This window comes from Pholis gunnellus, assembly GCF_910591455.1.
Source record: "Pholis gunnellus genome assembly, chromosome: 21".
Taxonomy (NCBI): domain Eukaryota; kingdom Metazoa; phylum Chordata; class Actinopteri; order Perciformes; family Pholidae; genus Pholis; species Pholis gunnellus.
Window position 1 is genome coordinate 8641775 of NC_136548.1, and position 20213 is coordinate 8661987.

General features: G+C 41.5%; 1 protein-coding gene across 2 annotated transcripts; it reads right to left on the bottom strand.

Annotated features, from left to right (window-relative positions):
- Nucleotides 1-5165: 5165 nt before the first annotated feature.
- nlrc3 (NLR family, CARD domain containing 3) lies at nt 5166-19107 on the bottom strand. 2 transcript variants are annotated; one of them, XM_079182638.1, is made up of 19 exons: nt 18970-19107; nt 17544-17711; nt 15439-15702; nt 13422-15168; nt 13246-13332; nt 13045-13128; nt 12824-12907; nt 12636-12719; nt 12378-12461; nt 11984-12067; nt 11719-11802; nt 10067-10150; nt 9541-9624; nt 8997-9080; nt 8669-8752; nt 8393-8476; nt 7295-7378; nt 5740-5823; nt 5166-5650 (listed from the first exon to the last, which is right to left on the bottom strand). In XM_079182638.1, exons 2-19 carry the CDS (start codon nt 17665-17667, stop codon nt 5560-5562), a joined length of 3405 nt encoding a protein of 1134 aa, XP_079038764.1. In that variant the 5' UTR covers nt 17668-17711; nt 18970-19107; the 3' UTR covers nt 5166-5559. The 2 variants fall into 2 exon arrangements, with proteins under 2 accessions (XP_079038764.1, XP_079038765.1); XM_079182639.1 differs by lacking the exon at nt 17544-17711 and having other exon boundaries at nt 18970-19066.
- Nucleotides 19108-20213: the final 1106 nt, after the last annotated feature.

Sequence of the window (20213 nt, forward strand, 5' to 3'; positions counted from 1 at the left end):
CGGCGGTGAAGAAACGCTCCGTCTTGAATGGTGCTGCGTGACGTAGGCTACTGCACCTGAAGCTGCACGCAGCAGTTTGCGAAACCATGCGGCGCAAAGTGACTTTTAAACCACTTAGACCGGTGTCAGGTATAGCCTATAGAGGCGAGCAGCTATAGGGTACGATTTCTTGAACGCACACAGAATGAGCGATTGATGAAATGGACACAAAATGCTTTCTCCACTGAGAAATGTTCAGGCATTTTCCTTCAAAACATTAAAACACCTGCGGAGAAAGAAGTGCTCCTGAACACGCGGCGCTGGAGGAGCAAAATAACGCTGCAGAATGGGTCCATTATTGCAAAAAATGTGTCACAGCTTTTTTTTGTTAAATCAAGGGTCTTCCCGCAAATCATTAATAAATAAGTTAACTTTTAGATGAATTAGCCTGCGAAACGTCTCATTCATCAAGTTGTCACTGAACAAAAGTCCCCTGTATGATCCATATTATCACCATACAGACCACTTACTGATCATATAAATGGCAGTGGCGGAGTTATGCTGTTTGAGGGGCACAGAGGGACCCTTTGTGGGGAAGTGGGCCAACTTTATCGTGTGCTTTTTTTTTTTACATATTGGGCAACCAGGGCACTTTAACATGTTTATCTACAGATTCATCCAAGAGGGCACCTTTGCTGTGTTTTTTTATTTTTTAATCATGACTGGACTCATTGAGTCAATTGGGTCAAAGTCTGCACATAGTGTGATCTTGTTAGCAATAGCACCCATAATATTCACACACATTACCAATACTGACACATGAACGTGTGAGCGTCTTGTTACGGAGACAAGATCAGAACGCCAGCTTGTGCTTGGTGGCCTGTGGTTTTAAAGTTGTACAGTAATGAAATGGATAATTAAGATAACTAAGGATCAGCTGTGTCTCCTTTTGGGCTTAATATTTTTTCTGGGTGTAATTTTAGTGACTTATTCATTGTCTGGTTTAGGTTTAATCAAGTGCTGAAACAAATAGGTTTATTGATCATCAGCATAAAATCAATCACCTACAATTTGGATCATCTTTAAATATTGAAGTCATTATTCCACCAAAAATCCAAACCAGTCAAAAGTTCCAACTTTTTAAGTGATTTAAAGCCATCATCAGGGCCTTTGACAAGATCTTTTTTTTAATATAATGTTTAGATTTGTCACAACGATCAATTGAAAAAAAAATCAAAAGATAAATTCATAATGAAAATGTTTTACGATTATGTGTGTGGCTTTGGTTTAATTATAGATTCTGGATTTTCTAAACTTAGGGTTAGAAATTGAGGCAAAGGTTTCTTGCCAAAAGTTATAGCTTTGACCGGAGAAAGTATCTGTGCTAAGCTAAGCTAACTGGCTGCTGTCAGTAGCTTCTTATAAACAGTGCAGACAGACTACATACGGTATCTAAAATGATACCTTTAAACATCAGCTTCATATGTGAGGCTCTGGATTTAGTTGCACAGTAAATGTGGAAGAATGGCTTGCTTGGATGAAACCATCGGGGCATTTATACCACAACAGATCAATAGAGTATTCAGTGATAATGAAACCAAGGATAGCTTTCTCTTCAAGCTGTTTACTGTCGTCCTCGAGGAATTATTTCATTCAGGGGATGATATGAGTCTGATGAGGGCCTGAGCACAACCTATCTGTGAGAGCTTTGGTATTTACATCTCCATCGGGTTTTCATTAGACTCTTTCATCCTGCAGTCTGTTTTTGTGATGTTGTTTTTCAGCCCCTGAGTTCAGTTGAACTTTATTATCTTTTTTGAATTGTAAAGGAGAAACGTGGCTGGTCTGTTCACTCTGCATTTGAATGTTTGTCATTGTTGAAGTTTATGTATCGGGATCCAGGGACATGGGTCTGATGCTGCCTCAGACTCGGTCCATCAGACAACAACACGAGGAGGCTATAGTCTGGAGGCTAGTGGGAAAACAAATTGTGGATGAATGAAAAGAGGCCTGAGAGCAAATTGGCCTGGTCTGAGCCAGAATTGATGCTCGACAGCAACAGAATAGGCATTTTTCGGTAGTGGGAAAGCCATTTTCTCTATCACCTCTCTAAATTCATATGTGGATCGATACAAATCATGTTATCTCTTTCCCTCCATAAGTATCACCTCTAACACTTTTCAGGGCCGTATGTCTCATGGTAGCACAAATAAACTGATTTAAGTGCAAAGTGGAATTAATTATAACATTGAGCATTGAAAACTGGAGCGCTTAGTTTTCTATGGACTCAACCATACAGCGCTCTGAATGAGCTGCAGCTGTTGTAGAGCTTTTACACAAAGACCTGAGAAGATCACATTACAGTGACTTCTCATATTCTCGATGCTATTTCTGTAAGAACTGACTTTGTTGTGATGTAGGTTTGAATCCACGAGTATATCAAGGTTTGGCTTTTACTCAGGTGTCCCCGAGTGGCCAAAAAAATATGTTAATGCAGGTTTCTTCAAAGAAACACATTTCATATCACAGCTTCTGTATGCAAACTTGTGTGTCACGCATACTGAGCCCTTAAATGGAGAGGGATAGAGCTGTTTTGAATGATCAAAACAAAGTAATTGTGTGACTTGATGGAGAGAAGAAGCAAAAAGCATGCACAAAGCCCAAGCCCTGGAGTCTGAAAATATGGGAATTCTAACATTTTGTGATTGTAAGTACAGCACTCGGATTCTTTATTTGGAGTAGCTCCTGTAAAAGGACATTCAGCTGTTTGAGGGCACGCGTTATCTCTTCAACTGTCAATCAAACCAGGAGTAAAGAAACATATATTTATCCTCAGCAGCAGCATTACAAGTCTATAGCTTAAACGGTCTCAGGCATGTGTTCTGTGTGCTTTATGAGAGGATGTGCTGTGTGACTGCTTTTCAATTTATTGGACAGTTTCATTTAAAGAGCAGGCTGAATAGATATGATTGATTACTGTGTTTTTGTTATTACTGTTTTTTCATGTCGTACTCACAGTGTGCCCAGGCCAGCTCACATTGGTTAGTAATTATCACACCCACTCAAACTGTCACCATACAGTCGTTTATTTTTCTTTTCGGTTAGGCTCATGTTGATGTTGTTCATAATATTGCATGTAGAGAGCAATTTCCTCTGACACTCTGTCCACCTCAAGCACTACAGACATAAATTAAAGTAATGCAATTACCCTTTCTCTCACTCCCCGTTTGTGATTGTCGAAAACGTCTCTGAAGTTGGCTTGTGATCAGATTTGCAAACATAAAATGATGCCCATATGATGAATAGGATAATAAACGTAGTGACTCATGTTGATTATGACTGGACTCAATGATGCTCAAGTGTCTCTAATCACAAAGAATTCATTCAAATGTTCTTTCTATTTGGTATTTTTGTGGAGTAAGACGTGCAGGCCGAATACAATCTTAGGAATTTGTAAGCATCCAATGATGACTCCGCAGCTGCAATGCAAAATGACAAAAAGACAAACAAGCTCTTTGTCTTGAATGCTGGAAAAATATTTCACAGGATTTTTGTGGGAGCATAATGCAACCCCTGGGCTCGATGAAAAAACGCTGAAATATGCATAGAACACTGCATTAGATGTATAGCATTAAGCAGTAGGCGTGATTTACATATATAAATCAATATGAATGCGTGCATGTACACAATCCCTATTTCCACTCCCACTGCCATGAATGGTTGTACACGTGCCTCTAATCATCTGTCGGCACATGTGTACCTGTACCTCTGTCTGTTTTAGTCGGTTAGAGAAAATGACGACGTGTGGGAATTTGTGTATTTCTGTGAGAAGCAGATATTCATCTGAGACTGTCTTGTTGTATTCACAGCACAATAAATTCATCTGGAAAACTGAATGGACATTGTCATCGTTCAGTGTGTAACACTTGCGCATTGTTCACACATCAAGCCTCTGAACCTATGAATCCCAGGACAGGATTGGGTGTGCAAGTGTGTGTTTTTTGTGATTTTTGTTTTTAGTGATGAAATGGCACTGCCAGCCTGGGGGCCTGGGGCTCCACAACACACACATTGTTTTCTATGGTAAGCCAAAGTGTGGAAGACCACCAGGCTCCATCACATCTTAAAGAGCTTATTGTACCACATCACCCCACTAGAGAGCTGCGCTCCCAGAATGCAGGGTTACTTCTGGTTCCTAAAGTCCTAAAAAGTAGGATGGGAGCCAGAGCCTTTAGTTATCGAGCTCCTCTTCTGTGGAACCAGCTTCCCCTTTCAGTCTGGGAAGCAGACACACTACATTTAAGAGGAGGATAAAGACTTTACTTTTTGATAACGCTTATAGTTAGGGCTGGCTCAAGTTTGCCTTGGACCAGCCCCTAGATATGCTGCTATAGGTCTAGACTGCTGGGTGACTTCCTTGGATACACTGAGCTCCTCTCTCCTCTTCTTTCTCTCCTTCTGTGTGAATTCATGTCCCATTAATGCTCATTACTAATTTTGCTTCTTCCTTGGAGTCTTTGTGCTTTCTCGCCTCGCAGGTTTCCGTGGATCGTGGTTATATCTGGACCGTGGTCGTGCCTCCTGTCATGGCCCTGCTGACTCCCACTGCTACTACTATTATTATTATTAGTCACATTTCTGTTACTGCAATGCTTTTGTTATCATTATTATTCTGTTATATCCACTGCTGCTGTTATTATAGTCGTAATGTTTCCATCAATATTCTGCTTACTACTCTCATTATATGAATCCTGTATATCAGGTGTTGACTGTGTTGTAATTCCATTATGTTGTTCATTCTGTACACATGACATCTATTGCTATCTGTCCATCCTGGGAGAGGGTTCCCTCCTCTGTTGCTCTCCCAGATGTTTCTTTCTTTTGTTCCGACTAAAGGTTCCTATTGCGAGGGTCCTGGAACAGAGGATGTCATGTGCTGTACAGATTGTAAAGCCCTCTGAGGTAAATTTGTGATTTGGAGCTATACAAATACACTGAAACAAGTTATCGCATGGACCAAGTGCAAAGTGTGGAATGGTAGCTGGAGAGGTGAGCAAGTCACCAGAACCCCCAAACTGCTCCACGGTCGCTGTACAGTAGCTGCCCACAGCTACCAACTGGGTGGGTTAAATGCAGAGGCTACATTTCACTGTGTGCTGTGCCGAGTTCAATGTTGGACAATAAAAGTTGATCTACATTTTATTGCTATACACCAGATTCATTGTGCAAATAAAGCATATGTACACATTGACATTTGATTTGGATAGATAACAGGGCTGCTGCTCCACTATGTAATGGATGTGTGGCTGTTGTGTGTTTTTTATACAGAAATATGCTGCCACTCAACATATCTTTACCCTTCTCAAGACTTCATCCCTTATGGCAACTGCTCCGTCAATAATAATATCATAATAAATATGTGAATATCTATCTCTTAAAATACAGTGAAACAGTTACAGAGGGATATTCAGCACCAACATATAGCTTTACCTAAATTACATACGCCTACTTCTGATAACACTATACTGTTATTACTATGTTACACGTGCGACCTTCCTCAGTAGAGGCTGTGTTCCTTGATCAGATGTCCACCACACAGCTCGGAGCGCTGGCTCTTATAGCATCAGATATGACCTTCGCTCCTGATTCTCCAATGCCATTTCCCTGCAAACTGCAGAAGAAATGCCGTTTTTAATGGGAGCAAAATGACAGCATGTAATCATCCCTGAAAGGACACAAACACACACGAAGAAAACTCACTTGATGTAAGTCAATTGGTGGTTTCCCTTCAAAGCTGTTGCAATGAATATGGCTCCGTCCATACCCAGAGAGTTCTCCTGAAGACTGATGATGCACACAAAGACAAACATACATTTTCATAAGAAAGCATAAAGATTTTATTTTCAAATGCAAAATGCTGGATTTAGTTACAACACTTGCAGCAAGTATGGCATGTGTTGTAACAGATTTGTGTATTTTCACCGATTGTGTTTAGGGATTAGGGATACAGCAGCTTTCCCCAAAACACAGCTGCACCGACTGACCAGAAGTATAAACCAAGAACCTATAGGTAACTCACTTTTTTTAACATCGTAGTTGATTTTATTTATGGATATTTGTTTAGGTTTATTGTAAAAACATCGGTGCTCCCTCTTGTGCCTCCCACAGTCCTCAGCTTCCTGCCCCCGATGGCACTCCATTGCTAATGAGCATGTCTGCTTGGGGACATGACCATCTCCCCCCCATCTCCTGGAGAGCGAGCGGATGGTATATACCCTTGATGAACCCAGATATCAAAATGTATAAACTATTGTGATGCATAGACATTAATAAGAGCATGTATGTAATAATACTGCCTTTGACGTTGGCAGCAGGATGTGGCCACTGAAGGTCCTGAACTCCTTTCTCTCTCTACAATGTTAATGTTTGATGTAATTTCTATGAAACCAGCAACATTCAACCATGTTGGTGACGTGACATTAGCCACGACAAAGATTATCAGGATGTTTATGATGAAATGTCTAAGATTTGCTATTGCACAGCCTCTCAACTTCAGCAGAGCATCGTTCCCTTTTCATCCAGCTGCTGGCCTCTCCATATCCACCTGTAGTGTGTTTGATGTTGACCCTTGACTACTAGCAATTTTCTTTCATATGTTTTCTTCTTTGGGCAGGAAAGAGAAGACAGTGGGTCCAGTCTAACAATGCCAAAAAGGGCTGTGAGGAAGAGCTGCACTCTGATGACTGGTGTTATTTGTGTTTCTTTTGTTTTTGGTCTGGTCTTTCTTTTAATGATATTGCTGAATAAATCAGCTCTTCCATTATTTGCTCTGGTCATCTGCCTTTGTTTTTAGAAATTACTATTCCAATCATAAAAGCTCATGTTTGTAGTTATAGGCTGCTGTAAATCAAACTCTGGTCTGTGTAATGATAATTGTACATATATGTGTTTATACTTGCAAATTGTCATGCATCTGCTGGTATTTGTGATTGAAATGAGAAGAGAATTTAACAAAACATCCAGCATGGGGTGGTATAAACTCAAAATGGAAATAAATACTTCTTCCCACAGTTGATTTGGGCAACCCAGGAACAATTTACTTCCCCTGAAAAACCAACAGCGCCCAGGGTAAACAGCGGGGAGATGAGGGTGTTTGCTCTGGCATCCTGCTCTGCTTTCCTCTCTCTGCATGTGTTTCCATGTTCTTCACAGTATAGTAGGTCAAATGAAAATGACCGTCTTTATGCTGTCTAAACTGGGCAAATACTGAAATTTTGGTTCACATGAATCAGGACAAACTCCAGTCGGGACTTACTTCAGAGACTTGAGGCTTCGGTTGATTTTCAGTGCGTTAGCCAGAGCCTTCGCCCCCTCCATCCCCACAGTGTTCCCACGTAGACTGAAACAATGCGAAATGTGCTATCATTCGGTAACACAATAAAAGTTGTTGTACATAAATGACCAATGAGTGGGTTGTAACACTGGCAGCATCAATTATAAAGGTAAAATACAGGAAGTTGTAAAGATAAGAGACAGAAGTGAAATACTAAATACTGAGGAGGATTTTTATAGAACCAGACATTATCCTTCTCTCAATTTATGACAATACTTTTGAGTGTTGTTTCAACACAGTCTGCAATTAAAAAATAATTGTTCTTCACCAAGCCAGGGAAATGAACAGCTTCACAATGAGCTGCCTTGTGTTTGTTGCATAATTAGAGAGGTTCACAAAGAGCGTAATTCCCAACGCTCATTCTGGCTTTTGTTGTTCTGCAGCCTTCAGTTCACAACGTGTCATTTTCTTTTTGACAACCTTAAACATTATACTTTCTGATACTACTTTTCTATCTTAACCTGTTCTTCTTTCTTGTCTTATTGAATTCATTCTAATTACATACAGACGGAGATGCATTTTTAATTTCAATTGAGTTGAGCTTTTTATAAAGACTGAAAGAAACCATCTACAGTATATGAGAAAACACCCGAGACCGAGAGCACTCACAAGTCAATGTTCTTTGTCAGACTGATTCATAAATCAACAATTCAATATAATCATAAAACATGTCCCACTGCCTACAGTGATCCAATATACCAATAGAGGATTTAAAAAACAAATCTGACAATTGACAAATTCATATAGACACAAAGTAAATATTGTCTAGCCCGAATTGAATGAATGGGAAATCAAATAAAGAACAGGATGTAAAGGATTAAAAACATTGGTTGGTTCTGGTTAATTGACTGACACTCAATCAATCAAAATTCACTGAGAATCAATAACTGACAGGAAGAGAAAAACAGAAATATTACTGAGAAGCAAGATTGAGCTCTGTTGGTTTTAAATGAGCTGCTTATGTGGCTGAATGTCAAATAACAAACAAACAGCTTGACACAAAATAGAGCTTGGACTCACTCTAACGTTTGCAGGGTTTGGTTCCTCATCAGAGCCTCTGCCATTGCAATTGCGCCACTTGTGCTCGCGGAGACTCCCTGGAGACTAAAGAGACACATGGGAAAGTAATAGAAAAACAACAAATTGTCAAACATGTCAAACGATTTTGGTCAATCGCAACTTCTTTAAATGTAACTTTATAGCTATATGTTTGTGTTTGAAAACTGTCTTCTGTCATTCATTTGAACTTAAAGATCTAAATATTGATCAACCATTGTACACGGCTGTAATGCCAACCATAATGTATGCAGGGACGCGTTGGTTTTCAGGGCTTCGGCAAGAAAAATCACGCCTTCATTTCCGATGGCGTTCTCCTGTAGACTGCAGAGAAGATGGAGACACAAACACAAACGGAGACAACTGTAAATATTACCTGTGACCTGACGACTCTTTCGTGGCTGATAAGACCACAATCAGTCGATCTAATCATGTCGCTAACCATATGTTCAGAGAGAATGTCAACAGAGGGGAGATACATTAAATCACAGAGACAAAAGAGTGTGTGGAAAAGAGCTGATTGGAAATCATGGGGTAATGATGCCGAGGTCTAAACCGGTGGCCTTACTCCAAGAGCTGCATTGTGGCATTGGAGAGGAGCGCATGGGCCAGAGCTTTGGTGGCAGACGACTTGATGAAATTCCACTGAAGACTGTAAACAGAGAAAGAGAGGCACACAAGGTTAACTGTGAGGCAAATTCTGTATTTTCTCATGTGTCACAAGCAAGGAGAATAAAAGTATTAAGGAAACATTGTTCACAAAAGCATTGTGTGCTGTGATCGTGTGCTTGTGTACTGGTTCTGATCATTTAGGGAACTTCTAATCAAGCTTAACAGCTCTTTATTGTTATGTATTCTGATTTTCTTTCAAATGTTGCTGAAACAATTAAAAACGTCATATACGCTCCGAACTTAACTTGTCTGCATTGAGAAGTTTTGGGGAATCTTGAATCAAGGTTATGTTGATGCTGGTGGCTCATTTGGTCTACGCTTGTGCCATCATCGTGTAGCTCAGGAATATTTTCAAAGCGAGCGAAGCTGGTGATGCTTGAACTACTTGCCGGCTCAGCTGTGCGTCTAGATGCGCGCTTGTTGCATTTGGATTCACTTACTGCAGAGAGGTGAGGCCGCGATTACACTTGATCGCGCCAGCTATAGCTTGAACCCCTTCATCATGCAACAGGTTGGCTGTGAGACTGTGATGCAAACACACACACACACACACACACACACACACACACACACACACACACACACACACACACACAAATAAAGACACCAACCAGACAATCCTCACCAAAACACGTTACGTGTTATAGTAGTGTCAAAATTAGGTGCGATTCAAAGTCTGTCACTGCTTTCGCAACATTTTCAAGCAGACAAAACTACTAACTTGGCGATAATGGAAATGATCATAAAAACTGGGGATGATTAATGCCTTGAAGTTCAGCTGTGAATATCTGCTTATAACCACAGCGTTCATTCAGTGATCTCACAAGATTTTCCAGTGTCCCCTCATACAATAGCCCAAAGTGACATACCACAGTATGGGGGAATGACATTTGTTGAACAGTCGGATATTTCTATGCCTCTGTGGGGAATTTCTCTACACGATGCTTTTAATGAGGTGTGACTCACTCGAGGTCCTGCAGAGAGTTGTTCTCATGGAGGGCATGGGCCATGTTCTTTGCTCCCTCCACCCCGATGGAGTTCTCCCTCAAACTGAGAGAAACGTACATAAAAGGAAAATAAGTGAAAAGTTTTCCCAACAATCTCACTATTTGCTTTTTTTTTGAGAGTTAGGTTTAGGATGAAAAAGGATTGATGCCACTCAAATGTCGGTACATTAAAAATGAAGCCACAGCCAGCGGCTGCTTGGCTTTTAGCTTAGCATTGCATAAATACTGGAAACAGGGTGAAACAGCTGGCCTAGCTTTGCCCAGCGGTGTCAAAATCCCCCGACCAGCACCTCTAAAGCTCTAAAGCTAAGCTAACGTGTTGCTGGCTGTCGCTGGATAGGGAGCTGATGTGAAACCAGAACTTCAGGTTTCAGTTACAATGGTAAGAAAACCTCGGAGACATCTATAGTAACGCACAAAACTATAAGATAAGGATGGTAATAATAACAAATCGAGCATTGTTGTTTATAATATTATTTAGTTTATTTTTAGCAGCTTTTAAACACCATTTCCCATAAGCCCTAGATCATTGCGGGTTACGTCACAAGCTCCACAAATGACGAGAGTTAAGCCCAACGCCAATGTCCCCCCTATAGCCTTAAGCCTTAACCCTCAGGCACTTAAACTGGTGTTGCTGGTTATATTGCTGAGTGACAGAAGCCGCAAGTAATGGTTTGAATATGATTGGACAACACTTTGCCTTTCACATTTCACGTTACCTTGATGACAACAAAACACGTTATTTATAATTGCGGGTTTTTTACATTACATTTAAACATTACAATTACATTTCTGTTCTTCCAGGCTCTCGCCTTTACGAGATGAGAGGTAATTGTCAAGTAATCTGTTTACTCTGCAGCTTCACTAAGCACAATTTAAAGAAATGACTGATGAAAAAGCAGGTGTGTAATATAGCCTCTGCTTGCATTTCATGTTTTGTTTTGTACAACCTTAAATCTTAAATTCTTATTGTTAAGTCATTATGCCAGACTGAACACATGTGCCGTCCTCTTTGTTAACTTGTTGGTAACCCTGTGTTTAACGTAATGATGCTATTAATTGTAGCTAATCCCCTCTGGCAAAGGCTGCAGAAATGCAGGCTTATGGAAAGTGCACATAAAGGGCTCAAAATGGCTGCCAGAGAGCCCTCATGCACTTTACGCTACACCCTCACAGACTTTGCTGAAACGTGCCCCAAACTCTGTGAGTCCGTATCTGTGGACATTGGGCATGAGCCTTAAATTAAACTAGTGGAACGTAGGTAAGCCCGGATGTCGTGTCAATCCTCTATTTACCGGGCACAAATGAGTTTTTCCTCAGATGGTGAATGCATGACCCGCGCTACTCTGCCTCTGATCTGCCGTACTCTGCTTCTGATTGGCTTACCGTGCCATCGTACGAAATACAAATATGCTTACCGGACAGATATGAGAGTGCTATAACTACTCTAATCTGACTCTCAGTAAGAAAGTGAAGAACACAGTTCCCAAATTGTCAATCTACTTCTTAAAAGAGGGATAATTCTAATAAGATTGACCCAGGTAAAGAACATGAGAGATGACACTTTGCTTAAACAGATCAGAGGTTTCTTAGCCGAAGGTATATACTTACTTCAAGGAGACAAGGCCTCGGTTTAGCCTGAGTGCTTTGGTTAAGGCTGTCATCCCCCTGTTGCTGATTGAGTTACTCTGAAGTCTGCCAAGAGAAAGGTTCAACACATCCATCGTGAATCACTTGCAAGACAAACTGTGTCATTTATGCACAGTATGTGAACAAAAGTGTAACGACCCACAATGTTAAAATGCATTAGCAGTAGACGTTTGAATATTAAGTTAGGGATCATGCTACAATGCACTCCTGTGCACAAAGTACTGACTGGAGTGAGAGCAGAGTGTGGTTGACTGTCAAAGCCTCTGCCAGAGCGATTGTCCCTCTGTCCCCAAGCTGGTTACTGCAAAGACTGCAGGCAAGAACAGAAATAGACTGGACACATTAAAAAAAGGTTAAATCATCAATCCTCACGATCAGTATGTGACCCAATCACTGGATCTGTAATACAGTATTATTTATGCTATCCTAGCATGAAGCCTTTTGTATAAACAAATCAAGCCCCAAGTTAGTCTATCAGTGAGCTACTGTAAACATAAATCCACAATAAAGGTGGAAAGAACAGAGGAAAATCTAATCTAATCTAATCTGAATGTAACAACATGTATGCATAATTGCACATTATATGAAATGATCAGTGAATATTATCGATTTAAGATTACATCAGCTTTGTGAGAGTCCGGTTCGTCTTCAGTGCCTCTGCAATCCTTTTGGCTCCTCCCGCTCCAATCGTATTCTTCCGTATGCTGAATCATTACGTGCATAAGAAAAATGAACTAAATACTCTTCATTGTTAGCATGAACACAAACACACACACACACACACACACACACACACACACACACACACACACACACACACACACTATACACACAAAGGATAATGCAAAAAACACAAGGGAAAGGCCGACATTACTTACTTCAGACACACCAGTTTGCGGTTGCAGTGCAGTACTTCTGCAAGGGCCTGAGCACCTTCCTCCTCAATTGCATTGTTCTGGAAGCTGAGGATCGGTGGACATTGAGCCATTTGACCAAATGAAAGTGTTACACTGACATCTTGTAGGACAATTGTTTGTATGCACTAAAATCAACCAAATTGACTCACTTGATTGATACCAGGACTTGGTTCATTTTCAGAGCCTCTGCCAGGAACTTTGTACCTTTAGAGCCGATGCTGTTGTTCCGGAGACTAAATTATTACATATAATTATAAATAAGTAGCTGGTTAGATGATATACAGAATCATAGTAGAAATACTATGCAGCAATGTATATTTGTGCAGACATTTAAACATATTTCAGGGACTTTCAGTCAAAGGCATCTCACTTGAGAGACGTCAGCGTCCGGTTCACCAAAAGGGCTCGACTCAGGGCTTTGGCACCTTTGTTACTGATGGCATTCTCTGCCAAACTGAGGGAGTAAATAAAAGAGGTCACCATCACATGTACACACATGTACAAAATGTTAACGTCAATCACCACCACAGCAATCCTACAACCACGTGGTCATTATTGAGTGTGCTCTCACCTCATCTTCTGGATATGGCAGTCTTTGGCGCTCAGGAGGCTTCCTAGCAACTCCATGACATCATCTTTGAAGTGATTATTCTCTAACCTGTGGAGTAGATAAGGGAGAAGTTTCACACCGCAATCTTTCGTCTGAGTTTTAGTTTACAAGGAGATGGTGTTTGTGGGGGAGCTGACCTGAGATAGCTGCAGTACAGCAGCTGTGGGAGCAAACATTTCACTGTTGCGTAGTTCAGAGAGCCCGTTAGGTTGGTCTGTTTGCTGCACTCTGGAGACACATGCAGAAGGTAGCCCAGCACAACACAGTGAGCCCGTGTTAGCTTCCCTGCTAGGCTACCGAGCTGTAAGTCTTCCTCCACACTCCGCAACAGCTCTGTGTGCTGCAGCTCGTGTAAACAATAAGCCAGGTTGACTGCACGCAGGGACACCACCGCACCCCCGCTGACCAAGAGGCTTTGTAAGAACCCCGCTGCCCACGCCTTCTGATTTCCATCATCTTTTCCAAGGGCAAGAAGCCCAGCGAGAGGTTTCTGGGCCACTGGGCACAGCAGGCCCGTCAGGAAGCGCACAAACACATCCAAGTGACCGTCTTCAGCTTGTTGCGAGTGCTGAAAGGCACTTCTGAAGTGGTTCTGGAAACCAATCTTTGGCCAAGACATGGTGCTCTCTGAGAATAAGTCAAAGATGGCCCGCTTGGAGGAGATATGGTAAAAGGTAGCTGCAAGAAACTCTTGCAGAGTCAAATGAGTGAACCGGTATGTTGTGTATATGGCCAACTCCTCCCGAACAAGAACTCCGGTACCAAGACTGCTCTGACTTAACAGGAGATCTATTCCATAGGCCCTGAGGTCCTGCTCGCTGAAGGTGTACTTGTGTTTGAGGAGCCCATAAAACGCCAGTCGTCCAAGGTTCCCCAGCAGTTTACGATTGCTCCCGTGAAGCTGCTCAATTTTCACGGGCTCCCTGCCTCTTGGTTCACCTACTTCTGCCTTCATGGAACAAAAGTGAGCGTACAGCTCAGTACAAGTCCTTGGAAGGCTCTCTTGCGTTTCACTCTGCATGATGTACATCAGAGTATCAGCTACGATCCAGCAAATGCATGGTATGTAGCACATCACCATGAGGATCTTATGGGACTCCAAGTGCGCCCATATCTTACTGCCAAAGTCCCTTTCAGAGAAGTGGTAGTTTAGGAAGAGCTGGATGTCTTGCGGGCTGAACCCTGGGATCTCAGTCACCCTGTCAACCAATCCTCCAGGGATGAGTGAGGCCACTCCTGGCCTGCAGGTCACCCACACCGCCACGTCAGGGAGCAGATTACCCCGGATGATGTTAGTGACTAGGTCATCAACGGACACTTCTTTCTTTGGATCGCTGCAAGGAGCCGCATCGGAGAAATTTAAAGTCCAGCGGAATTCGTCCAAACCATCAAGTATTAGCAGTGTGCGGCAGGAGCTGCTCAGGACCACACTGGGATCTGTTAAATGAGGAAAAGCCATTTTCACCAGCCTCTCAGCAGAGACTTTCTCCAGTGAGTTCAGCTCACAAAAAGTGAAAGGCAAGACAAAGCTCACGTCTGTGCAGATGGCTCCTTGGCTCCACTGTCTAATGAAATGTCGGACCCAGGTTGTCTTACCGATACCAGCCACCCCGACTGTGAGGGAGACCCGGGGAGGTAAACTGACCCGTGTCAGGGGGTCCAAGAGTTTGGTCAACCCCAGCGGTCTGAGGTGATTTCTTTTCCTGCCTCGAGTCGCCCCCACCTGCATTAAGTCATGTTCCTTTTGCTGGATGTCGGAAAGTCCATCGACCAGAAGTAACGTTCTTGAGGAGATGTTCAGCTTGGGGCAGCTGACTGAATCTCTGTCTCTGTACTGCTCATATCGTCGTAACAGCACCTTTTTGTGCTCCTTCACCATGGAATCTGCAGAAAAGGAAATTGGCTCGGATTATTTATCTTTTGAGTACCAAGTTGTTAGAGCCAAGGAAATGGATTTTATTTATAGGGTGTATTTATCCTAAGAGTGGTGCAAAGTGCTTTCCAATGAGTTACATTTAACACAGGACCCATCATGTTTGAGGCTAAAAAGCTGTTAAGGAGATTCATTTATCAAACCACTATCCCGGCTATGATGATCTTCGCCCTTTAAAAGAAAGACATACGCAGAGAGCAAATCCCATTTAAGCCCCTTACCGTGGTTGATGATGAGCTGGGCCACCTGAGAATCTGAGCTCTCGATGAAGCCCCGCAGAGCATCCGAACTTTGAGTGTCCTTGCCAGCGACAATAGTTGTGAGCATGTTAACCTGGTCCTGCAGCCGAGTGGCTTCCTTGATCTTGGTCTCCTCGGCTGAACTCACCGCATCCACCTTTCTCAGGTGGGCTAACATCCCCTCCAGGAAGGAGGTCGTAATGAAGCGTTGCAGCTGGTCTTGATGCTTTTGGATCCAGTCAAGATCTAAAACAAAAACAGATGGCAGATAAAACCTGTAAGAAATGATTACTGAGATGTTCTAGTGATAAATAAAAGAGACAATTTCTGGAGCTAGAACAACCCTTTCTGATGTACAGTAGGAAAATATGCTGCCATACAAGAGGAGCAGGTTGTCCTCGGTTTATTTTTTATCTTTTTGTCAGCCATTGTTGATTCATCCTTTGTCAATCCCTAAAACATTATTCTGTTATACTTTAAGCTGTTTAAGCCGGCACCTACTGCTTCATATACCCATGAATATTCAAAGTTATATATATTTTTTAAATTTGTACTTTGCATTTTCTTCTGATTTAACAGTCTATTCCTCTTTTCCTTTCCTTATCTTTCCTGTGAATTTTGTATGTAAGGTCAGGTCCTTCCTCTTCATTTGATGGCTTGTTCCATAAAAGCTATTTTTATATTGATCATCTCACAACATACCCAAACAAATCATCATTTCAAGTGCTGTAATCATCATTTCAAGTGCTGTAAAAAGAAAGGGTATTTCTGAGGGTTTGTACAATCCATTGTCTGTCTGTTGGTTGTTTGATTGGTAAACCATTTTGGTTTCGGGCTGAAATGTCTCAACAACTACTGGATGGATTACAATGAAATTTTGCACAGACATTTGTGATCATGAAAGATAAAATGAAGTCTAGTCAATTTTAAAGCACACGACACCCGTTGTCCTTAGATCCTCTAATATGGATGAAACCACCCGGTGATGTTGTGTGTTCAAATCCAGCAAGTTCAAACTTTCACATATTCTTTGAAACATCTCAAAATCTACTCGATGGGTTGCCACAAAATCTGATACAGATATTCATGATCTATGATGAATCCTCCTGGTTTTGCATGCTAACATGCTAAACTAAAATGGTGAAATGAAAATGTAGTTGTAGCCTACATTACATACGCCTAGTAAATATCAGCGGGTAAGCGTGGACATAGTGAGCATGTTAACGTTAGAACTCAGCTCAGAAAAGCCTCACACAGCCTCTTGTTTACCTGACTTACCATACCACAGCATCCAAATGTCCTACAGCATTTATTCATCATTCGACCTTTAACAAGCATGTAGGGAGCCTCGAGGAGAAAAATATTCCTTTTGTATTTGAATAATGTTGGTGTTAATCAGACTGAGGTATGCAGTCATTCAAGGAAAAACACTTAACATACAGCGCAACAGCTAATTGAATAATCCAAACAACAGGAGCTCAAGATTTTTCCAGTGTTTTTTTCCAGTAATTATCATGCGCCAGCAATTATCACCAGTGCTTGTGAAACATATGATCATAGCATTACCCAAAGACAAATGTGACCACTTCACACCACCACAACAGCTTTTCCAAACTTCACCAAACAATACAAATGTACTCATCATAATTCTGCTTCAAGAGGTCTTCAATGATGCATTCAAAAACGTCCAGGTGGCATTTAAAGATATCGGAAGTAAAGTATTTTAGGGAGAATAGAAAACACTGGTCATTGTTCATTCCCACTTCAGTCTTGAATTTAAAAGCTGTACAACCCCGAGACATGAGTATCTGCCATTAACATTTGTTTTATCAAATGTGACACATACGTTTTCTAAAAATCTCCTTGGAATATTGAGCAAAGCCAGTCACCCCAGCCATCCTCTCCAGGTAAGTTAAAAAGCACTCTTTGCAAACTCGAAAAACGTCCAGGTAAGGTTTGGTTAGTGTTTCCAAAAAGAACCATACCGCTTGTTTTGGTATTTTGTGGTTACAAATTCTTGAGAATGATCAAAATTGAACCACTCCAAAGCTGACAGTACACGATGAACCTGTCCAGGAAACTCGTACCCTCTGTTTCTGCTTGTGTAGAGGACGAGCCGGATGCAGACTGAAGATCCACGTAGCAGTCGTCCTGCCACGTGATGCGTTTGCTTCGGTCCATGATAGAATCATAATGTGCCCTCCTCTCCATCAGAAAGTCGGATAGTTTCTGCCCTCAGACGTTCCTGTTTGTGTCTACACACAATATAAAATAACATTACATACACAATGTGAAACTATCATTAGCTGGGCATGACATGCTGTGATGAAGCGAGGTGAGAAAATTAACCGAGGCCTCAATATCTTCCAAAGACGTCATGCTCTATTATCCTTAATGCTTATGTTGTGTATTAAGTCAGGCAATCCAATTTGTTCTAAAGCCGTCACTGATAATGTTTGGATCTATTTTGAATTTCAGACACATTTGCTAAACGGATGGCTATTCTGCATATACTCTGAGAGTATATATTCATTTACAAGACGCATCTTAACACTCTGAACCCTAAAAGCTGCCGGCCCGAAATGTATGTATTTTTAAAAACTATCACCAAAAATATACCATTTATCATAGCCGGACATGTAGAATAAAAACAATTCATTCTACATGTCTCATTAAAATGTTGCTCCAAATACATTTATTTGCACTAATCAGATCATGTAAAAAAACATTTAATTCTGCACTCCTAAGCACAACTGGAAACTATTGACTGGTCTGAGACCATCTATTGTATCTTTCCTCTTATTTATCTTGTGCAAATCATTGCATAGTATTGCATCTATTTATATGAAATGGCCACATAAGTGAGGGTTATTATTAATATGATTCAAATCACAAGTGGCAGTGAAAGTACTGCAAACATAAATTCAAATTATGCTTGAGGTTTCATCGAGACTAAACGGGAAATGGCGAACGCCTTCCTGTGTGGTGTGTTGCTGATCACGTCACTTCTCACAAAGGAAGCTGATTAAAATACTCAGATGTATTCGACACAGCGTGCCAGCTTCCGTTGTTCAGTTTACAGACATACTTAAGACCTCCTACCACTTAATAACATACTGCCACTGTAGAAATGGGTTGGGGCGAGTGTTCGACCGCTTTAAATTGGCGGGCGTCCAGTAACTGCAGAAACATTCATAATAATTACAACAATACTCATCATCAGCAACAATGAAAAACAGGTAGCAGGGGCCTATCATTTGCTACTAAATACTAAAAAAAGCCATCCAGATCATTTGTAAATGAAATAAAACATGTCAATGAGGTGCCAGTATGTCAGTATTGAAGCTTAAAGTGAGTAAAAGTCATGAAGATCTTATTTTTTCTATTTCAAAACACCATTTTGGCCTCGACAGTTAATAGTTATGACTGGAGTCACTTTAACAATCGTTCAGTCACTGTGAGGGTTAAAAATATACAGTTTATTGTGCAGTACACAAAGCTGTGGTAACTCACCTTGGGCTTGTTGAAGTCGTCTGAATGTGTCAAAGGATGTAAAACGCTGCCCACACAGATGTTCTATGCAGTAACGCCATCATTCTTCCAAAAAACAGGTGTAGGACAAGTGTGAATTGGAGGAAGCTCAACGGAGTGAAACCTAATGGAGGACTAGCGAGCTAATTAAACGAGACAAAAAATACACAGCAGCCGTCATATCATAAGTCAGTGCTGCTGCTGGAGATACGGTTTCATGCTGCAGCTCCTTCCTGTCTAGCTCATCTGCCTTCCTGTGTTGTGGTTAGCAGGTTGAACAGTGACAAGACAGAACGAGAAACATACTTCTGTTCGGCACGCAAGGCCCGAATGTTTCACCATGCTTTGGTTTCCTCAAATTCAGACAAGATACTCAACTGTGCAGTTGTTGCTGAACCACAAAGGAGAGCTGAGCTGAGAGGAGACATGATTACTGGTGGAAAGGTTTCTTCAGAGGGAAGGATAAAGAGCTTCAGGTTTCAAATGCATCAGAAAGCACGACTGCAGACGGGGGGGGGGGGGGGGGGGGGGGGACAATGTTGCCTGTTATAAATCTGTAAAGAGCAGAGATAGGATTCTATATGTTATCGGCAGGAAGTAAACATCTCAAGCAAATAATACATAGCTACCGCAAAGTATAACCCGGTGAATGTCATGCTCTAATTATACACAACATCAACAAATACAGAAGTAGTTTGGAAGTGCATTTGCCGGAGATCATAATAATTCTATATTTGATAACTAACTGAGGGGAGCACATCCAACAGAAAGCCGAGACACAGCGAGAAGGAGAAAAACAACTGTGAAACTGCACAAATTGCACGTCTGCAGAAGTATTTTATTTCAAACCTGCTACATGTGCATGACATTGGAAGGAAAACGGGGGGAAATAAACTGGAAGGCAAACACCGGGAAGAACGCTTTGAAATCGCAACCTGGGGATGCAGATGATACAAACTTTTTCTTTCCAATGTTTTCTTTGACATGTTCTGCATGTACGCAGACTTTTTCGTCCCCAAAAAAATGTATACGTGTCTGGATTCTCTTGCAGATGTGTTAGATTTGAGATTTGAACTTTGCTGCTCCTGATCTCGCTCTTTTCCACTTGGTACGATTGTTGTCAGTGCATATGAACAAGTGCTCTGAGCAGAAGTGGCGTCTTCAGCATTGTACGGCTTCTTCAGTGCGAACATATCTCAAATCTTATTCAAGAGTCAGCACATTTG